Below are 18,027 nucleotides of genomic sequence, written 5' to 3' on the forward strand. Positions count from 1 at the left end.
TAACAAAGAACAAACTTATCATCAAAAAAAGTATATACTGTCACGCTGAATCTATTTTAAAGAAATCATTAAGGTAAATTACCTCATCTATGTTACATTCATGTTCTTTACAGAGAACTTCAATAATCCTTGTATCATTTTCTAGTTGTTTTGCTAGCCGTGCACTCCTGTTCTGACCTCGCCTTGGTGTGCGAGGTGAACCATTAACAGGTATTACGGCTGTTTCTGTAAAAATGGTAAATCAAATAAGAACAAAAGTACATATCACTACATAAAATAATGAAGAATTCTAAGTTGGAAGGTCAAACAATCTTGATAAAATTCAGTCATTTTTACACATGAGGTTTCATTAAAATACTAACAGTTCATCTATTTACTGAATATCAATTATAAGTAACGTACTGACAATAGTTCTTGCCAGCCCTGTTCTCTTCTGTCCCCAACTAGCCCCCCACCAACTGTAAAATACTTAAAGCCCTTACCCAAATACAAACAAAGCAAGGGAAGCAGCCAGGTGATCAACTAATTCTAAGTGTATTCTACTCAATCTGCAAAGGGAAAACTTTTCTATATTAACTAGTCTCAAAAATAGCAAGCAAATATTTATGAATTCAATTTCTAGGCATAGTATAAAAATACACAAAATATTAAGATTTTAGCAAACAGCATATATTATGATGCTCTTAAAACATGTATATAAATGATAATGTTATAATAAACTGTGAATTTTAAAATCACAGGGTTTTTTGGTATATTTTGAGTATTCCCAGTTCAAGCTGAATACAGATTCAACTATAATAGAGATTACAGATGTTTAAGTATAAAAAGCCTCGAGGGGGCCTCCCTGGTAGCGCAAGGGGTTAAGCACCGCACTATGAAGCAATCCTCAGCCTCTGCAGCACGAGTTCGATCCCCAGCCTGCCAGGGAGAAACCCACATGGCGCAGCAGACCTCTCCTGTCTTGCCTGCTGCTCCCTTCAGCAGTGTATTTCAGTCTGCCTATTCTGTTCCTCACTCTGTCTCTGGTGAATCCTCTCACCCCCTGCATCTCTGGCCTGTACCCAGCTCTTGTATGTATAAATAAATAAATCTTTAAAAAAAAATAAAATAAAAAGCCTCTAGGCTCAATCAACAGTTTACAAGACATTGAAGAACATGTCAAACTATATCACAGGATAAAACTAGTAAAAATTAAACCATGGAAACTCATGACAAACCACCTGATTCCTTAATAAATAAAGTGCAAGTAAAAAGAGATGGAGAAGCTTTTTTAAAAGGCATAAAATCAGGGCCTCCCCTGGTGGCACAGCGGTTGAGCTCTGGGCTGCGAAGCTGCCCGCAGCCTCTGCAGCGCTGGTTTGATCCCTGGCCGCTGGCGAGGGTCCCATACGGTGCGCAGACCTCTCCTGCCGCTCCCGCTGCTTCCCTCAGCAGTGTATTTCTTCATCAGTCTGCCTGTTTTGTTCCCCTCTCTGGCTCTAGTGAATTCTCTCACCCTCCCGTGCTGCTGACTGTACCCAGTGCTTGTATAAATAAATAAATCTTTAATAAATAAATAAATAAATAAAAGGCATAAAATCATATCAATCACAAAGTGTAGATCTTATTAGATTCTGATTTAGTCAGCCTGTAAAAAAATATTTTAATTCTTTTTATAGGACTATTGAAAGTCCAAACACTGAGAGAATATGTGGTGATATTAAGGAATCACTACTGATTGAGTTTTTTGTGTGATAATGGTGCTGTATCATATTTTTTTAAAAATCTTTATCTTTTCAAGATACATACTGATATTTATAAGGATAAAACGGTATGCAAAGATGTGCTTCAAAATAACAGAGCTGGTGGAACTGGGAAGCAAATGGGCTACATGTTAACCATACCTTATCTGTTGATGTTAGGTAATAAGTACATTGAGACTTACTATACTACTTTTGGATTCATCTGAAATTCCACAATAAAAAGTTAATTAAACGTTTACCATAGTCAATTAATTAAACACTTCATATATTCTTTTTAACATAGTACTTAGAGAATTAAATGTACATTAGAATTAGCTAAAATAACAAAGCCTGTCACCTAAAGTAACATTCTACATCAACTTATAAAGTTAATACATTGAAAAAAGAGGGAAAAGAATATAAAGGAAATTTTTTAAAGGTTCAGAAAATTTTGTAGTATATTTATTGCTTTCTATATTTTCCCCTCTATTTTGCATGTGGTTTTTGCTGAAACGAGCTGTTTTCTCTAACAAATCATGCTCAGCAAATTTCAAGATTTTGCTATAGACTTCAATTTTTCAACCACTCAACAATCCTTTGAAATTTTCATGTTGTCATCTGTCCTCTATTATTTTTAGTATTATTAATACTTTCATCATTTTATGAGCAAGGAATCAGTTCAACCTTAGTTCAATTCACATTTTTCTGGAATTTAAGGAATTTTGCTAACCTACTATGAGGTTACCATAGGATGCAATTCCATTCTCAGAGGAGTATCACCTTTGCTTAATGCTATCCAATTACTTTAGCAATAGTTATTTTTATTTAAATATATTTTCTATCTCATAACCCACTGAAATAAATTGATGGCTGTTCATATACACATACACAAGTCATATAATCATACAACATAATAAAAACTTAAAACTATTTCTGTAGTATTGGCCACTCCCTTAACACTCAAAACCTACTTATTCTTTTAAAGTTCAATTCAGGGCCTCCCCAGTGGCGCAGCGGTTGAGCACTGGGTTGCGAAGCTGCCTGCGGCCTCTGCAGCGCAGGTTCGATCCCCGGCTGCTCCCCGGCCACCAGAGGAGGGTCCCACATGGCGCGCAGACCTCTCCTTCTGCCTGTTCTGCCCCCAGCTATGGCTCTGGTGAATTCTCTCACCCTTCCGTGCTTCTGACTGTGCCCAGTACTTGTATAAATAAATAAATAAATAAATAAATAAATAAATAAATAAATAAATAAATCTTAAAAAAAAAAATCTTTAAAAAAAAATAATAAAGTTCAATTCAAATGTCACCTCTTTTATATGGTCTCTTCCTTGTTGTGATCCAGGTGGGAAAAATTTCTATCTCCTAAATTCTCATGGTTTTGGCTGTCTTATTTCCTTATCTAACATTTCCTTTCACATCTTATGCTACCAGAGGGTAGAGTCCATGTCTGATTTATTTTTATCACCCCCTCAGCTCTAGCACCACGTTTTGTTTCTAACAGCTCTAGCACCAATGGTTGTTTCTAACAACGATTCAATAAGCAACTATGAAATAATGAGGCAGGAAGGGCAGAAATTATTTTAAATACTTACTATATGGTTCTTTGAGCAATGCAGGAGGCGAGAGTTTGATAAAATAGTCAAGGACACATAGCATTAACTGAAACGATATCACCAGATCATCTTCCATTTGAAGTACTGTCCCTGAATACATATTAAAAAAAAAGTGTTCACATTTTTCACATTTTTAAGTTTTAGACTAAGATCTCTAACTCAGACAAAATGATGGGTATATGAGTATATATAGGTATATACTCATTTATTCAACAATCATTAGAGAGATGTTAAAGATATTTGGGGGGTAAAATACAAGTCAGATTTGAAATATGTAAACATAAATAAAATTATATGAAGTTATGAAATTAAAGTCTACTCTGAGAATTTACACTTGCATATTATAATCACAATTCAATCCCAATGAATAACTCATTCTGGTTTTTGCTTTTTTAGACTTATTTCAAATTTTGGTAAAAGCCATAGAATTTACTACTTTCAAAAATAATTTTGACATATGGCCCATGCTAATCTTAAATGATATTTTATTATGAAACCCCATATATTTTCAATGCAACTACACTCTAAAATATTACAAAAACCAAGACCATAAAGAAATAACAAAATTTGTATCTAACTGTAAAGTCATCTATAGAGTATCTAGATTGAATTCCTCAGTTAATACAATAAATATACAATCAGAAAACTGTAATAAATAAATAAATTAGAGAAATAATAATGTAGCTATACAAAATATACAAATCATGATCAAATATAGCTATGACATATTTGGTATGGCTCTATTATGCATTGTTTTTAAAACTCACTTTCTATCACATGAATATCTAAGTGCTAAACCAATAATAATCCCAATATATAGTGAAGGTATAGAAACTATGTGAGAAAATAGGTAACCCCTGAATCAGGTAGATTTCTGAGATCCATAGGCAGGGCAAAAATCATGTTTACAATACACTTAAATGTCATAGAGGTAAAGAATAATATCAAGAAGTTCTAGTTAAAATTAGAAGATCAAAGATCAAAGAAATTCTCCCTTCTAATACCTAATAAAATTAAAGAAAAAAAATGTGCTGGTTAAGTGTTAACACTAAAACTAAATTTGAAATATTGACACAGAGGGTATGCTCATTTTTTTCTTCTTCCTACTTGCAGGGAGTAGAAACCGCTGATGGAGAAGGGTAAACTGGAGAAAGTAAACAACTACAGCTAACTTTCTGACAAAAACAGAGACTATAATATACGGTGCTGAATTGGAGAACAATCTGAATTCTACTAGTAAAATAGGATATAACAGGATAAATGTGTTCTGTTTTAGAGTTTATTCACACAAAAATCTGAGGACAAAAAAATTGTATCCTTCCTATAAATTCTTCACATTCTCCCTCACTCTCTAACTAAAAATGAACATTAAAAAAAAAGGGAGGCCTCCCCTGGTGGCACAGCAGTTGAGCGCTGGCAGCCTGCAGCCTCTGCAGTGCCGGTTTGTTCCCCGTCCGCAGGCGAGGGTCCCACAAAAAAAAAAAAAGGGCCTATTTTCATACTGTAGTTCTTTGGTGCATACAACTAGTCGCAGGTAGAGTGCAAGTGAATAAGGGAAATTCACTCACACTACACCAGAGAAAACAGAACATTAAGTCAGAATTGCCCATATAAAGTCCTAGCAACATGGGAAAGAAACAGTTAGTATGCAAATATATTATAGAAGAGGAAAAAAAAATCACAACATTAGAATTCAGAAGAATGTCTAAAGAAGAAAATACCCTATCAACCTTTGCATTAAGAATTTAAAAAACACAAATTATATAAAAACAGGGAACTCAACAGATTAAGAAAAACTGAAACCCAAGTAAAATCATTACACTGTTTAGAAGATAAAAAATAGTCAATACATGAGGAAAAAACCCAAAAACTAATACGGAGGATAAAAAAAATCCAATATAAATTAATTGACATTTCTAGGACATAAAAGAGAAATATTATACCTAATGGAATAAAATAATACTAACAATGGGGTATGTTAAAATTTCTCTGAAAAGAAGACACTTGTGTTTAAAAAGGGACATACTGTTCCTTTCTCTTTTCTTACACAATAATAAAAGTCAAGAGATGTCATGATAGAGATATTGAACCTCAGAAAAAAAACTGTTCAAGTCTTAAAGATACAAATAAGGGTGGCCTCAGAATTTTCAATAGCAACACGCAATGCCAAATAATAGTGTCCTAATAAGCACACCACCCAAGAATAGGACTCACAGTTAAACCATTCTCCAAGTATAAAGGATATGGACATGACTCACAAACATGCCAAACTAGGAAAAATGATTACAAAAAGGCTTCTTTGAAAAATTCTTTCATGGTAAAATCTAGCCAGCTAAGGATAAATCAAAATAAAGAAGTGGAGAAGCTATGATACAAGAATGATGATAAACTCAGACCACTTATATATAGGAATGATAGTAAACAAGTTATATATTATAAGTATAAAATTATACTTATATAATAACAATAAAATGATAACAAGCAAGTCAAAGTGAGGAATAGGGAGGTAACACGAAAAATTAGAATACTAACATTCTTTTTCTTCAAAGCACATTAACATATATCACTTTAAATTAAAACACGGAGTTAAGTAAAATAAAGATTTTAACCTCTTACTTTTTCATAATGTCAGAAAAATAATTTTAGGAAATAATACAGCTTATATCACAAAAAAGTTTGCTAAATTTCCAGCAATTGTTTTCATTTTTATTTTCTTCTACAAAATCTGAGTAAAATTTTTATATTTTAAATATACCATATAGTATATTCCTATTTTTGAAAATTAAATGTTTGTGAACATACTTATCTACTCACTTTTTTTAAGCAAAATGAATGCACAAAATATTTATGGAAAAACAATCTGATGATTTTTAAAGATGATTATTTCTGGGTAATAAATGGGGAAGAGGAATGAAACTGAATAAAATACTTTGAGCTTAGTCCAAAGGAATTATTATGTTTTACATATAATTATTATGTTTTATACTGGAAATGTTAGCATGTAATGAACATAATGGCTTTACCTTTAGCTAGTAAAAATGTGATCCAAGAAACTTTTAGCACCAATACAGAGTTTATTTCAGCAGGTATCCTAGTAAACAAACAGAAACACGGAAAAAATATTATAGTGATGATTTTCCAATACTAACCTTTCTTCCCTGTAGTTTAAAATTACAGATCTGAGTTACTTACATAATAGAATACAATAAACAATTTACACAATTTGTCTCAATTCAGTGTTTTTAGTCCACAGAGTAGTACACATTTTGTGTGAATATACTGAACATTTTTCTAACATAAAAGTATGCAAAAGAAATAGTAAACTATGATATACTTGTTTTCCAATTAATTCTTTCCTGTTTTTTTCTAGAATGAAAGTCAACACTATAAGCAGAAAAATAAATGATTAGGTAATTCTAATTTACCAGTTTGACACTATGCCTTGACTATTTTTTCACAGATATTAACTTGTGGGAGTTCACAGTCCATGCCAATTAATTAATAAATACACTAATTCTCATTTTATCAATAATCTTCAATACTACTATGGGGTAGAAAATCTCATATATTACTCATTCTGTTTTCAAGGAAAACTGTGGAGCTCTTACATAGGTATACTCTTGCAAAAATCTGGCATTTTAATGAAGATTTTCATATTTATCCTTACACAAAAATTAAGCTGAATCAGTTAACAAAAGTATTATAACATATAAAGATTTAGTCCATTAATTAGCATTTTTCTCAGAATCGGTGGTAGGGTAGAATGAATCAACTTACACATAATTAGTTCTTCCTTATAATAAAGATTTCATACCACATTTTTGTGTGACAAATTAAACAATCTACAAAGGGTTACCTAAAAGGCAGCATGCTATAATCAATCAAACTAACTGATCTTATCAATATGTTTGGGATTATTCCTTATGTCTTTTTTTTTTTAGATTTTATTTTTATTTATACAAGAACTGGGGTACAGGCCAGAGGTGTGGGAGGGTGAGAGGATTCACCAGAGACAGAGCAGGGAGCAGGACAGGCAGATGGACCGAAAGCACTGCTGAGGGGAGCAGTGGGTGAGAGAGGAGAGGTTTGCTGCACCATGTGGGATTCTCCCTGGTAGGCCTGGAATCAAACCGGCGCTACAGAGCCTGGGGACAGCTTCATAGCACGGCACTCAACCCACTGCGCCACCAGGGAGGTCCTTACGACTTTTTTTAAGAAGAGGCCTCCCTAGTGTCCTAGGGGTTAAGTCTCAGCGCTATCACTCTTATGGCTGAGTTCGATCCCAGCCAGGTTAACTAACCCACATATGGCACAGCAGAGCTCTCTTGTCTCCCCTGCTGCTCCCCTGAGTAGTGTAATTCAATGGATCTGCCTGTTCTGCTCCTCTGTCACTGGTGAATCCTTTCACCTACCACACCTTTGGACTACACCACAGTTTTTCTATAAATAAATAAATATTTTTTAAAAAAGAATCTTTTTAAGAAAACAAAATGTGAAAAATTACATGCTCTGAACTACTTACGAACTATTTGGTTGTGTCAAATATATAAGTTCACATGTCCTGAAAGGAAGAAATAAATTATATTAACATATAATATTTTAAAAGTAACTTTTTTCATAAATTAGAAATTTTGCCATGCTTTATTCATCTTATTTTTAGAATAACACATTTTAAAAAACAATATATGCATAGCATAAAACAGTTAAAGTAAATTTTTCCAATTTATGACATTTCACACACCACTGTGAAATCTAATTACAAAAGAACTGGATTTTGTGTGCATCTGTAATTCAAAATACTTTCTGTAATTGAATCCTGTTAGGATTAGAAGGTTAGAATCCCAGAAAAAAAGAAGCTCACAGATATGAGGGCATATTCCAAATATGTGCAATGGAAGTATCAGAAAGACAGAGGGCCATGAACAGAAAAAATATGTACAGAAATAATGGTTGAAAACTATTGAGTTTTTTTTCCAGTAATGATGGATCAAGAAATGTGGTATATATACACAATGGAATACTACTCAGCAATCAAAAACAATAAACTCATGCCATCTGCAGCAACATGGATAGAAGTGGAAGGGATTCTACTAAGCAAAGTGAGCCAGAGGGAGAAAGATAAATACTGGATGTTTGCACTTACACGTGGAATTTAAACAAACCGGACAAAGACAAACTGTAGACTGACCCTTGAAAGCAGACGGTAGATCTGAGACACTAAGGCAGAAAGGGGAAGGGAGAAGAGGGGAGCAGAGAAAGCAGGGGAGAGGAGAGCAGAGTAGATGATGGTAGAGGAAGGGGGCTCGTTGGTGGTGGATAAACTATGGTGACCACACCTGAGGGGAAAAATCCTACACCATGAAAAAATAAACAAGGATGTTTAAAATAAAAAAAAAAAAGGCAACAAAATTTCCTAAATCTTATTAACAAAAACACAACTAATCCTATTATCCAATAAACAACAGACTCCGAGTAGGATGTATATATAATTATAACTACAATTCTCACCCTTAACATAAATAATATTTTGCCCACTATAATTATTTCTTCTACCACATAATCCTCTACAATAGAGCATCACATGTGTTATTGCAATTATTATGTTGAATTTAAAAATATATAATTCATTTACTCTAAGTTTCTCGGTGATCATAGTGTCATGTGACTTTGTATCACCAATACCTAACACATAGGTGGGTACTATCAGTCACTTAATACTTGCAGTTTCTAATTTTTCCTCAACAAAACAGTTCATAGTCTAAAGTTAAAGTGATTTCATAAAACACATCTTCCAAAAGACTAACTACATATAAACATATATTAGCAGTCTAGTAAATTTAGGAAACACTGAAATCAATAGAGTGAACAAATTTTATTATACAGAAATTCTAAGAACTTTGGGTTGCCAATCGACAACGTATTTCTTTAATGTGGGCTGGGGAAGGTGGTAAGCAGTTTTCCCCAAAGTTGGCCAGAAACTTTTTTGTTTTAAAAATTAACACTCATGTAAAGTTTACTTTATCCTATGTACTGGATTCAGCATTATATACCATCTCTGTTAATATATTGAAAAGTCTAATAGGAGCCTCGTTGGTGGTGCAAAGGGTTAAGTCTTAGCTCTATGAGCTATCTCAAGCCACTCAGCAGGAGTTTAATACCCACTCAGGGAGCTAACCCACATGAAGCAGCAGACCTCTCCTGTTTCTCCCGCTGCTCCCCTCAGCAGTGTATTTCAGCCAATCCACCTATTCTGCTCCCCATTTTGTCTCTGGTGAATCCTCTCACCCCATCCCCCCTGCACTTCTGGCCTACACCCCAGCTCTTGTGTGCAAAATTAAATCTTTTTGGAAAAAAGCCTAATAGAATATGTACTATTATAACTCAATTTACATATTAGGAAACTAAGCATTAATGCTAGATAACCCATCTAAAAATCACCCAGTGCACAATGGTGTCCAGATTAGAACCAATTTATAAAACTCAAAAGATTCCATGCTGCTCTTCATTAAGCTCTACTCAAGTCTCTCTCTTTTGGTAGGGCATCATACCAAACTACTGATTTGCAGAAAATTTTTTGTGAACCCAGTCTTGTGTCCTATTTATTAAACTGAAACCAGTGTTTATAATGATCTAAAGTAAATAAATAAGAAACGGGGTAAACCCATCAGAATTATCCATATCTATTCTACTTTCTAGCTTTTCTTTTCCAACTTTCCCTTAGTTCCCACGAGAATCATAAATACTAAAATACTAAATATGCACATTACTAGAAGCTATGATAGGTAAAGAAACAGGGGAAACAGAAACATATATCCAAGCAGACTCCTGATTTCAGGTAGGAGAGTAAAAACAACCCAATTAAAATTATTAGAGCAGTACTACATTCCAAATAATTCTACTAAAATTCTATACTTAGAAATAAGCTGTTGATTACAGGTCATTGGTGAGTTTGAGGCACTAGTCTTTATGGAATGAAATTTTCTTAAATATTAGCTTAGAGAAGTTTTTGCTTAATATGTTCATTCAGTATAGAGGTGATAGATAGATCCTCCTTAGAAATGTCAAATTTCTCATACAAAGAGCTTGTAAGCATTTTAGTATACTTCTTTCAATGTTATTTCATTCAATGTGTTCATGTTTAGAATTTTTTCTGCTGTAGTTATAATCAAAGAATATCTTGCTTTATTTAATATTAGAATCATTTTGCCACATTGTTATTATTCCTAATAAAATTCTATTTTATATTTAATAAAATGTTTAGATTATACTTAGAAGATTTTACTTATTTCAGTCATGCATAAATAGGTAGTTTCCAATTTTTCAGTATTCTACACAATATTGTGATAAAAAAATCAGTGAAGCTTTTTTTGTATTTAAGACTATTCTTAGGAGAAATTCTAAGATATGACTTAAAAGGTTATAAAAAATTTTAACAAAAAAGCACTTAGAAACTCCTTGTTTTTAAAAAGGCAAGGAGAAAAGTATATAATATAACCTATCCTAAGTAAAAGATTACCCAAAGGAAACATTCTAAAATATAAAAATTAACTATATTCAGGGTTAAAATTTTGACTTATTTCATATTTTCTTATTTATGCTTTCTACGTTTTCTTAGTATTCTATAATTCACATCCCTTCTGCCAATTAATAAAAAAAATTCTTTTTTCCTATGCAAAAGGCCTCTATTCTGTTCAAGGGAAAGCAGAAGTAAACAATGATGGCCAATGTAATCATACTACAATTTAAAACCAGGAAAAAGAAAATTCCTTCAAAATACCTAGGCCAAGCTTTGAGTCAGTCCTCCATTTTTCTCAGTCTCCACTGTACCTCTAAAGATTTTTGTTTCTTGAAAATAATTCACTTTATTTCTCTTTTACGTTGTCTTTTTTTTTTTTTTTTAAAGATTTATTTATTTATTTATTTATTTATACAAGCACTGGGTACAGTTAGAAGCACGAGAGGGTGAGAGAATTCACCAGAGCCAGAGCGGGGAACAGAATAGGCAGCTGATGAAATACACTGCTGAGGGGAGCAGTGGGCGGCAGGAGAGGTCTGTGTGCCATGTGGGACCCTCTCTGGCGGCCGGGGATCGAACCGGCGATGCAGAGGCTGCGGGCAGCTTCACAGCCCAGCACTCAACCACTGCACCACCAGGGGAGGCCCTAGTTTGTCTTTTTTTTTTTTTTTTTGAGATAATATTGGTTTACAACACTGCATATGATTAAGGTATTGGTTCATATCTCTTCAAATGTACATAACCACATCACACCCACCAAGACAACCAGAATTCCCCTCCAGTCCATTGGGCCCCCTCACCCTTTTGCTCTCTACCTTCCTCTTCCCCCTCTGGTATTGTCAAGTCTATAGTCATATTTCTAGAGCTTGTTTTTAATTTGGTTTTGTCAAACCTTTTGTGTCTCTATATTCCACATAAGAGTGAAATCATCTAATACCTGTCTTTTTCCTTTTGTCTTATTTCTGTTAGCAAAATCCCTTCCAGTTTCATCCATGTTGTCGTGAATGTCAAGAATTCATCTTCTTTTAGCACATTATTCATATTTACTACACCTTCTTAATATACTCAACAGTACACAGTGTTAAATTTGTTGCTCTTAGACTCAACAACAACAAAGAAAATAATCCAGTCAAAAAATGGGCAGAAGAGCTAAAAAGAAACTTCTCTGAAGTGGAAATGCAAATGGCCAACAGGCATATGAAAAAATGTTCAACATCACTTGTAATCAGGGAAATGCAAATCAAAAATACCATGAGATACCATCTTACACCAGTGAGAATGGCACATATTAAAAAAACTAGCAACAACAAATGTTGGCGAGGGTGTGGAGAAAAAGGAACTCTTCTGCACTGTTGGTGGGAGTGCAAACTGGTCCAACCACTATGGAGAGCTGTGTGGAGATTTCTGGACCTACTAAACATAGAGCTTCCATATGATCCAGCAATTCCACTCCTAGGTATTTACCCAAAGGACACAGAAACATCAATTCCAAAGAACACCTGCACCCCTATGTTTATAGCAGCACTATTTACAATAGCTAAGCTTTGGAAACAGCCCAAATGCCCAAAAATAGATGACTGGATCAAGAAGATGTGGTACATATATACCATGGAATATTACTCAGCATTCAAAAAAGATAAACACATGCAATTTGCAGCAACATGGATGGCACTGGAAGGGATCATGCTCAGCGAAATAAGCCAAAAAGAAAAAGAAAAATACCGGATGGTCTCACTCATAGCAGGAATCTAGAAAACTTAAATAAGGGACCAGGAAAATGAATAACTATAAGAAAGTGAAAATCAAAATCAACAAAAAACTATGAAACAGAGACACTTTTTGGGGGGTGGTGGGCGGGAGGGGAGGGATTGGGGTCAGAATGGGGGGGTTGCAATTGTATGGGGAATATAAAAATAAAATTTATTATTTAAAAAATAATAATAATAAATTTGTTGCTCTTAAATTTGCTGCTTTTAAATTTGTTGCTTTTAAATTGTTGCTACTCAACAGTACACAGTGTCAAATTTGTTGCACTTAAATTTGTTGCTATAACTTGGTTCTTATAAATAGCAATGCAAGGAACACAGTAGTTTATATATCCCTCTGAACATAAACTCAATTTATATTTATTTTTGCATTCTTTGGGTAGATACCTAGAAGAGTTGAATTGCTGGATTATACAGTAGATCTATTTTTAATGTTTTAGTGGCATACCAATCAAAACATAGGAAAGAAAAAAATAGAAGCATCCTTCTTAGAAGATGTTCCTTTCCTGCTCGATCTCCATACTAATTCTCTCCAAATTATGTAAGAACATGCTTCCTTTCCTTTTCCCCACTACTACCCTATCAACACAACTGCTTATTTAGCTAAACTATTAACTTTCTTATTCTCTTATCCAAATGAAATGAATCCCCCCCACCCCCGCAAAAAAAAAACCCACATGATAACTGGCACAAACCAGTATCACTGCAGGTGTGGATCTGGATAAAAAGGATCTATTAAAAAATTAACCCAAGGTTATCTGAATTCCATCATTCTCCCAGCTGAACAGTAATGAAAAGTCTTCTAAATAACCATGAAGATACAAATTATAAGTTGGTAGTACAGGTCACATACACCCTCTGTTGCCAGTATATTTCTTTTCCTAAGCTAAATAAGTAAGAACCAGTAAGAAGAAGTTTAAATTTAGGTACTCTTCCATTGAGAGCCAGAAATTTGGCAGAGGAGGCTAACATGGGAACTAAGCTTAAAATTTGCTAAAACATGAGATTCATGAATTACAAAAAAGTAAATTTCAAAGGAAGCACACACAATGTATATGATTGGATAAAAGAAAGCTAAGAATTAATAAGAAACTAATAGTGAAGGGGGAAATCTAAGAGATAATGCTTAGTAATTTTAGAAATTATGTAATAGTTCCCAGATGGAATCTAATCATAAATTCTTATATTAAAAACCAGGCTGTAAACTTAATAAAAAAATTACCTTACCTTTCTAATTTGCTGTAGAGTGCACACAATACATTATACTTCTTCAGCAGTCTTGACATAGCATTATCAACTTTGGTACTGGTATCAATTTCTTTCAGTAAGTCAAAGAATTTATAGATACTACCAATGACAAAATAGGAAAAAGTAAATCAGTAACTAAACATTCATTTTATTTCATTTTTCAAACTATAAACCTTTCCATTGCAAAGATTATTAGTTCTATACAGCATCACAATTATGTCTTTTGGAAGAAATTACTTTTTGCTTTTTACTAGGATTCGGGAGTTAAAATCACTAGTCTTCAATCAACACACCTATATCTATATACTATATCTACATCTATTTATTGTTAGGAATATGGTAAAAATGAAGACTTGTGACAAACACATACATGTATATTTACTTGTCTCTGTATTTCAAAAACCATAAGTTCACATCCATTTATCCAATTCCTACACAAAACTACATGGTTCCATTTATATACTAATCCATGTATATAATTAAATACATTCCATTATTTTCATTTATATACTTATAACTTTTCTTTGACAGTAAGAAACCTAGGATCCATTTATCCTTTATTTACTCACTTCATCAATCCCCCTGTATGAAATTGAAGAAGTTCAAAGAATTCCAAACAAAATACCCAAAGAGATACAAACCAAGAAATGCTGTAATTAAAATATCAAGAACGAAAGATAGAGGATCCTAAAATCAGACTAAGAAAATAAAGAGTCATGTATAAGGGAATCCTCATGAGACTATCAGTAGATTTCTTTTTTGTTTTTAAAGATTCATTTATTTATACAAGAACCCGGGTACAGGCTAGATGTGCAGGAGGGTGAGAGGACTCACCGAAGACAGTGTGGGGAACAGAACAGGCAGACTGACCAAAACATACTGCTGAGGGGAGCAGCAGGCAAGATAAGAGAGGTCTGCTCGCCATGTGGGTATCTCCATGGCCTGGGGGATTGAACCAGCACTGCAGAGGCTGAGGACAGCTTCACAGCACTGCACTCAACCGCCTGCACCACCAGGGAGGCCCTATCAACAGATTTCTTAACAGAAACCTTACATGCCAAATGGAATAGCATGAAATACTCAACATGTTAAAAGAAAAAGATTTCCAACCAAGAATCCACTACCCAGGTGAGCTAACACTCAAGGAACAATAAAGAGCTTTATAGACAAACAGCTGAAAGAATTAATTTCCTCTAAATTGGATTGGCCTTACATAAAACCTGACTTAGATTCAACAAGAATTCAAAACCAGAAAATATGGAAGAGGGACAGTGAGTAAAAACAGAAACTGGTATAAGTAGATCAAGATGAATTTCCTTTCAATTTAAGATTCTAAGTATAGAACACTATATATACAGTATATGATAAGTGCAAAACAAAAATGCCCAGAAGAAACAAGGTAAAAGATAAAAATTGAATCTAAACACTATAGAAAAGGTAACGTTCAAAATAGAAGGAAAGAGAAAAAGAACAAAAGAACAAAGAGAAACCACAAAATAACCCTGAAAGCAAATACTAAAATGACAATAAATACTTAGAAATCAATTTTCCTAAATGTGAATAATGTAAGTTCACCAATTAAAAGGAAAGTGGCTGACTGTATCATGACAAAAATCCCCAAGTTTCTGCTGTCTCTAGGAAACCCAACACAGACTCAAAGTAAAAGGTTAGCAAACAATCCTACAAGCAAATGGCACTCTAAAAAAGAGGAACAGACATAATTATAATAGATAAAACAGACTTAAAATTAAGAAAGGTAACAAGAAGAGATGGTAATGGATATTATATAATCATTACAGAAGCAGTATATCACAAGACAAAATACTCATTAGAATATATGTACCAACAAAACAGAATCAAAACATGTAAGACAACTAGAAATAAAACCAAAAACATACATTGACAGCAACACAGCAGTAGAATATTCAACACCCCATTTACATTAGTGTACAGATAACCACACAGAAATCAACAAGGAAATAATAATCTTAAATGAAGAATCAGACCAGGTGGACTAAACATAAATATATAGGGCACTACACTCTCAAAAACAGAGTACACATTTTTCTCAAGGGTACACAGAATATTTTTTAGGATATACTGTATGCTGGGTCACCAAAAAAATGGTAATAAATTCATGAAGACTAAAATGGTATTAAGTATCTTCTCAAATCATAATGGTATTAAACTGGAAATTGGCCATTAAAAAGAAAGTGGAGAAATAGCTCAAACAATGAAAACTAAACAGACTATTGAATAACCCTGGTTTAATAAGGAAAATTAAAAGAGAAATTTTTTAAAACTTGGAGACAAACAAAAATGAAGACACACGCTATTAGAACCTTTGGAACACAGCATAGCATTACTAAGAGGTGAGTTTACAGCAATATAGGCCTCAAGAAACAAAGATATCAAACAAACAATCTAAATTTAAGAAACTAGAAAAAAAGGAAAAAGTGAAACCAAAAGCCACCAGAAGGAAGTAAATAATACCAAATTAAAACAAAATAAATAGAAAAGGAAAAAAAACAGTACAAAAAAGCAATAAAACAAAAAGGTAGTAGTTTCAAAAATAAAATGGCCAAATATCCAGAAACACTCACTAACTAAAGAAGAAAGAACTCTAATAAAGGGAATCAGAAATGAAAGAGCAGTTATATCTCACAGAAGTAGAAGGGGTCAGGACTCAGGGAACATGTTAAGAGGAAGATCCCTATTTTGATCTGGGGAAGATAAACTAAGAAGTCAGTGCAGATTAACCCACACTGGACTCAAAGGATCTTGTAAAGTAGGGCAAAACCAGAAACTAACACTGACCAAGTACAGCAGAAAAGATTAGAAGGAAATTCAACTCTAGCAATAAAAAGAAATGGTTAATAGGGGAAAAAGCAGCTATTGGGGCAGGAACCAGTTCATACCCACACTTAGGGAGAGCAAAACTGCTGGGGAATTAACTATGACAGAAAAGGCAAGAGTGCAGGGTCAAGACAGACAGACAGGGACTCTTGTGAGTAAGACAAAGGTGACAGAGAAGTGGGGTCACTGCCACCACCTATTTCCTCTGGAAGCAGACAGATATAGGAACTGAGCAGGTAAATGAAGCTGCATTGGAATTTGTCAGGACTGCACCACAGGAGTCTGAAATTCAGAGAAGAGAGCTAGCAGCATTAACACAGGGACAAGTTGTGTTGGCACACACCACTTTCACCAGGTACAAACTGAAGATTCAGTTACAGATTACATATCCCTAACATAAAGTGCCCACTGGAAAAGTATAAGTTCTGCACCATTAATGTTTGTAAAGCCAACAATGGGGAGACAAAAATATACAACCATCAGCAACCTGAGTTGTCAGAAGAATAAATACTACACCACAGAGAAAGAACAAATCACAAGAAACCAAATAAGGAATATAGAAAATCTCTTCTTCCTATCAAATACAGAAAACAAAATTGCTCTGATAAAAAAATTTCAAACAAGTGAAAGAAAAACAGAAAAACTGTTCAAATATATCAAGAAAACTCAGAAAAACAAATGAATGCCTTCAGAAATAAAATTAACAAGTAGAAGATCTAAATGGAGGCTTTAAATAAGAAAATAATGGAGATAACATGATGTAAAAAAATCAATGGAGGAGATAAAAATTTTGAAGAAAGCTAAGGAAGTAGAACAGACCAAATGGAAAATTGAATCAATGACCTTCAAGATGATAATGCACAAATCAAGGTGGAAGAAGAGAAACACAAAGATAATAAATGAAGAAACACTTCAAAAATGATCATACTCCATAAGGAAAGGCATTATAAGAATAGTGAGTATTCCAGAAGGGGGAAAGAGAGAGAACAGAACAGAGAACTTATTTAAAGAAATAGTAGAGGAAAATTTCCTAAAGCTGAAGAAGAAACTACATATAAAAGGCCATGATACTAAAAGAACACCTAAGTAACTAAACAGAATGAGACCTATACTGAGACACATAGTAGTGAAACCTCCAAGAGTGTAAGACAAAGAAAGTATATTGAAGCCTGTTAGGGGGAACAGCAGATAACCTATAAAGGAATCCAGTCAGGCATACATCAGACACTTCTCTGAAGAAACACTACAGACATGAAGAGAACAGAACAATGTGATCAAAACAAAAATTGAAAAAAAACAAAAACTGCC

General features: G+C 33.8%; 1 protein-coding gene across 2 annotated transcripts in view; it reads right to left on the reverse strand.

Moving 5' to 3' along the window:
• RB1 (RB transcriptional corepressor 1) overlaps nucleotides 1–18,027 on the reverse strand; it is a 146,424-nt gene that overhangs the window by 96,382 nt on the left and 32,015 nt on the right. For both annotated transcript variants that reach the window (XM_037527318.2, XM_054701160.1), the window contains exons 4-8: nucleotides 13,843–13,962; nucleotides 7,856–7,894; nucleotides 6,357–6,424; nucleotides 3,313–3,423; nucleotides 83–225 (exon numbers count right to left, since the gene is read on the reverse strand). In XM_037527318.2, coding sequence (XP_037383215.1) covers nucleotides 83–225; nucleotides 3,313–3,423; nucleotides 6,357–6,424; nucleotides 7,856–7,894; nucleotides 13,843–13,962 — 481 coding nt within the window. The remainder of the gene's footprint in view (nucleotides 1–82; nucleotides 226–3,312; nucleotides 3,424–6,356; nucleotides 6,425–7,855; nucleotides 7,895–13,842; nucleotides 13,963–18,027) is intronic.

Source organism: Talpa occidentalis, unplaced genomic scaffold, assembly GCF_014898055.3.
Source record: "Talpa occidentalis isolate TD23 unplaced genomic scaffold, MPIMG_talOcc4v2.1 talOcc4.5, whole genome shotgun sequence".
Taxonomy (NCBI): domain Eukaryota; kingdom Metazoa; phylum Chordata; class Mammalia; order Eulipotyphla; family Talpidae; genus Talpa; species Talpa occidentalis.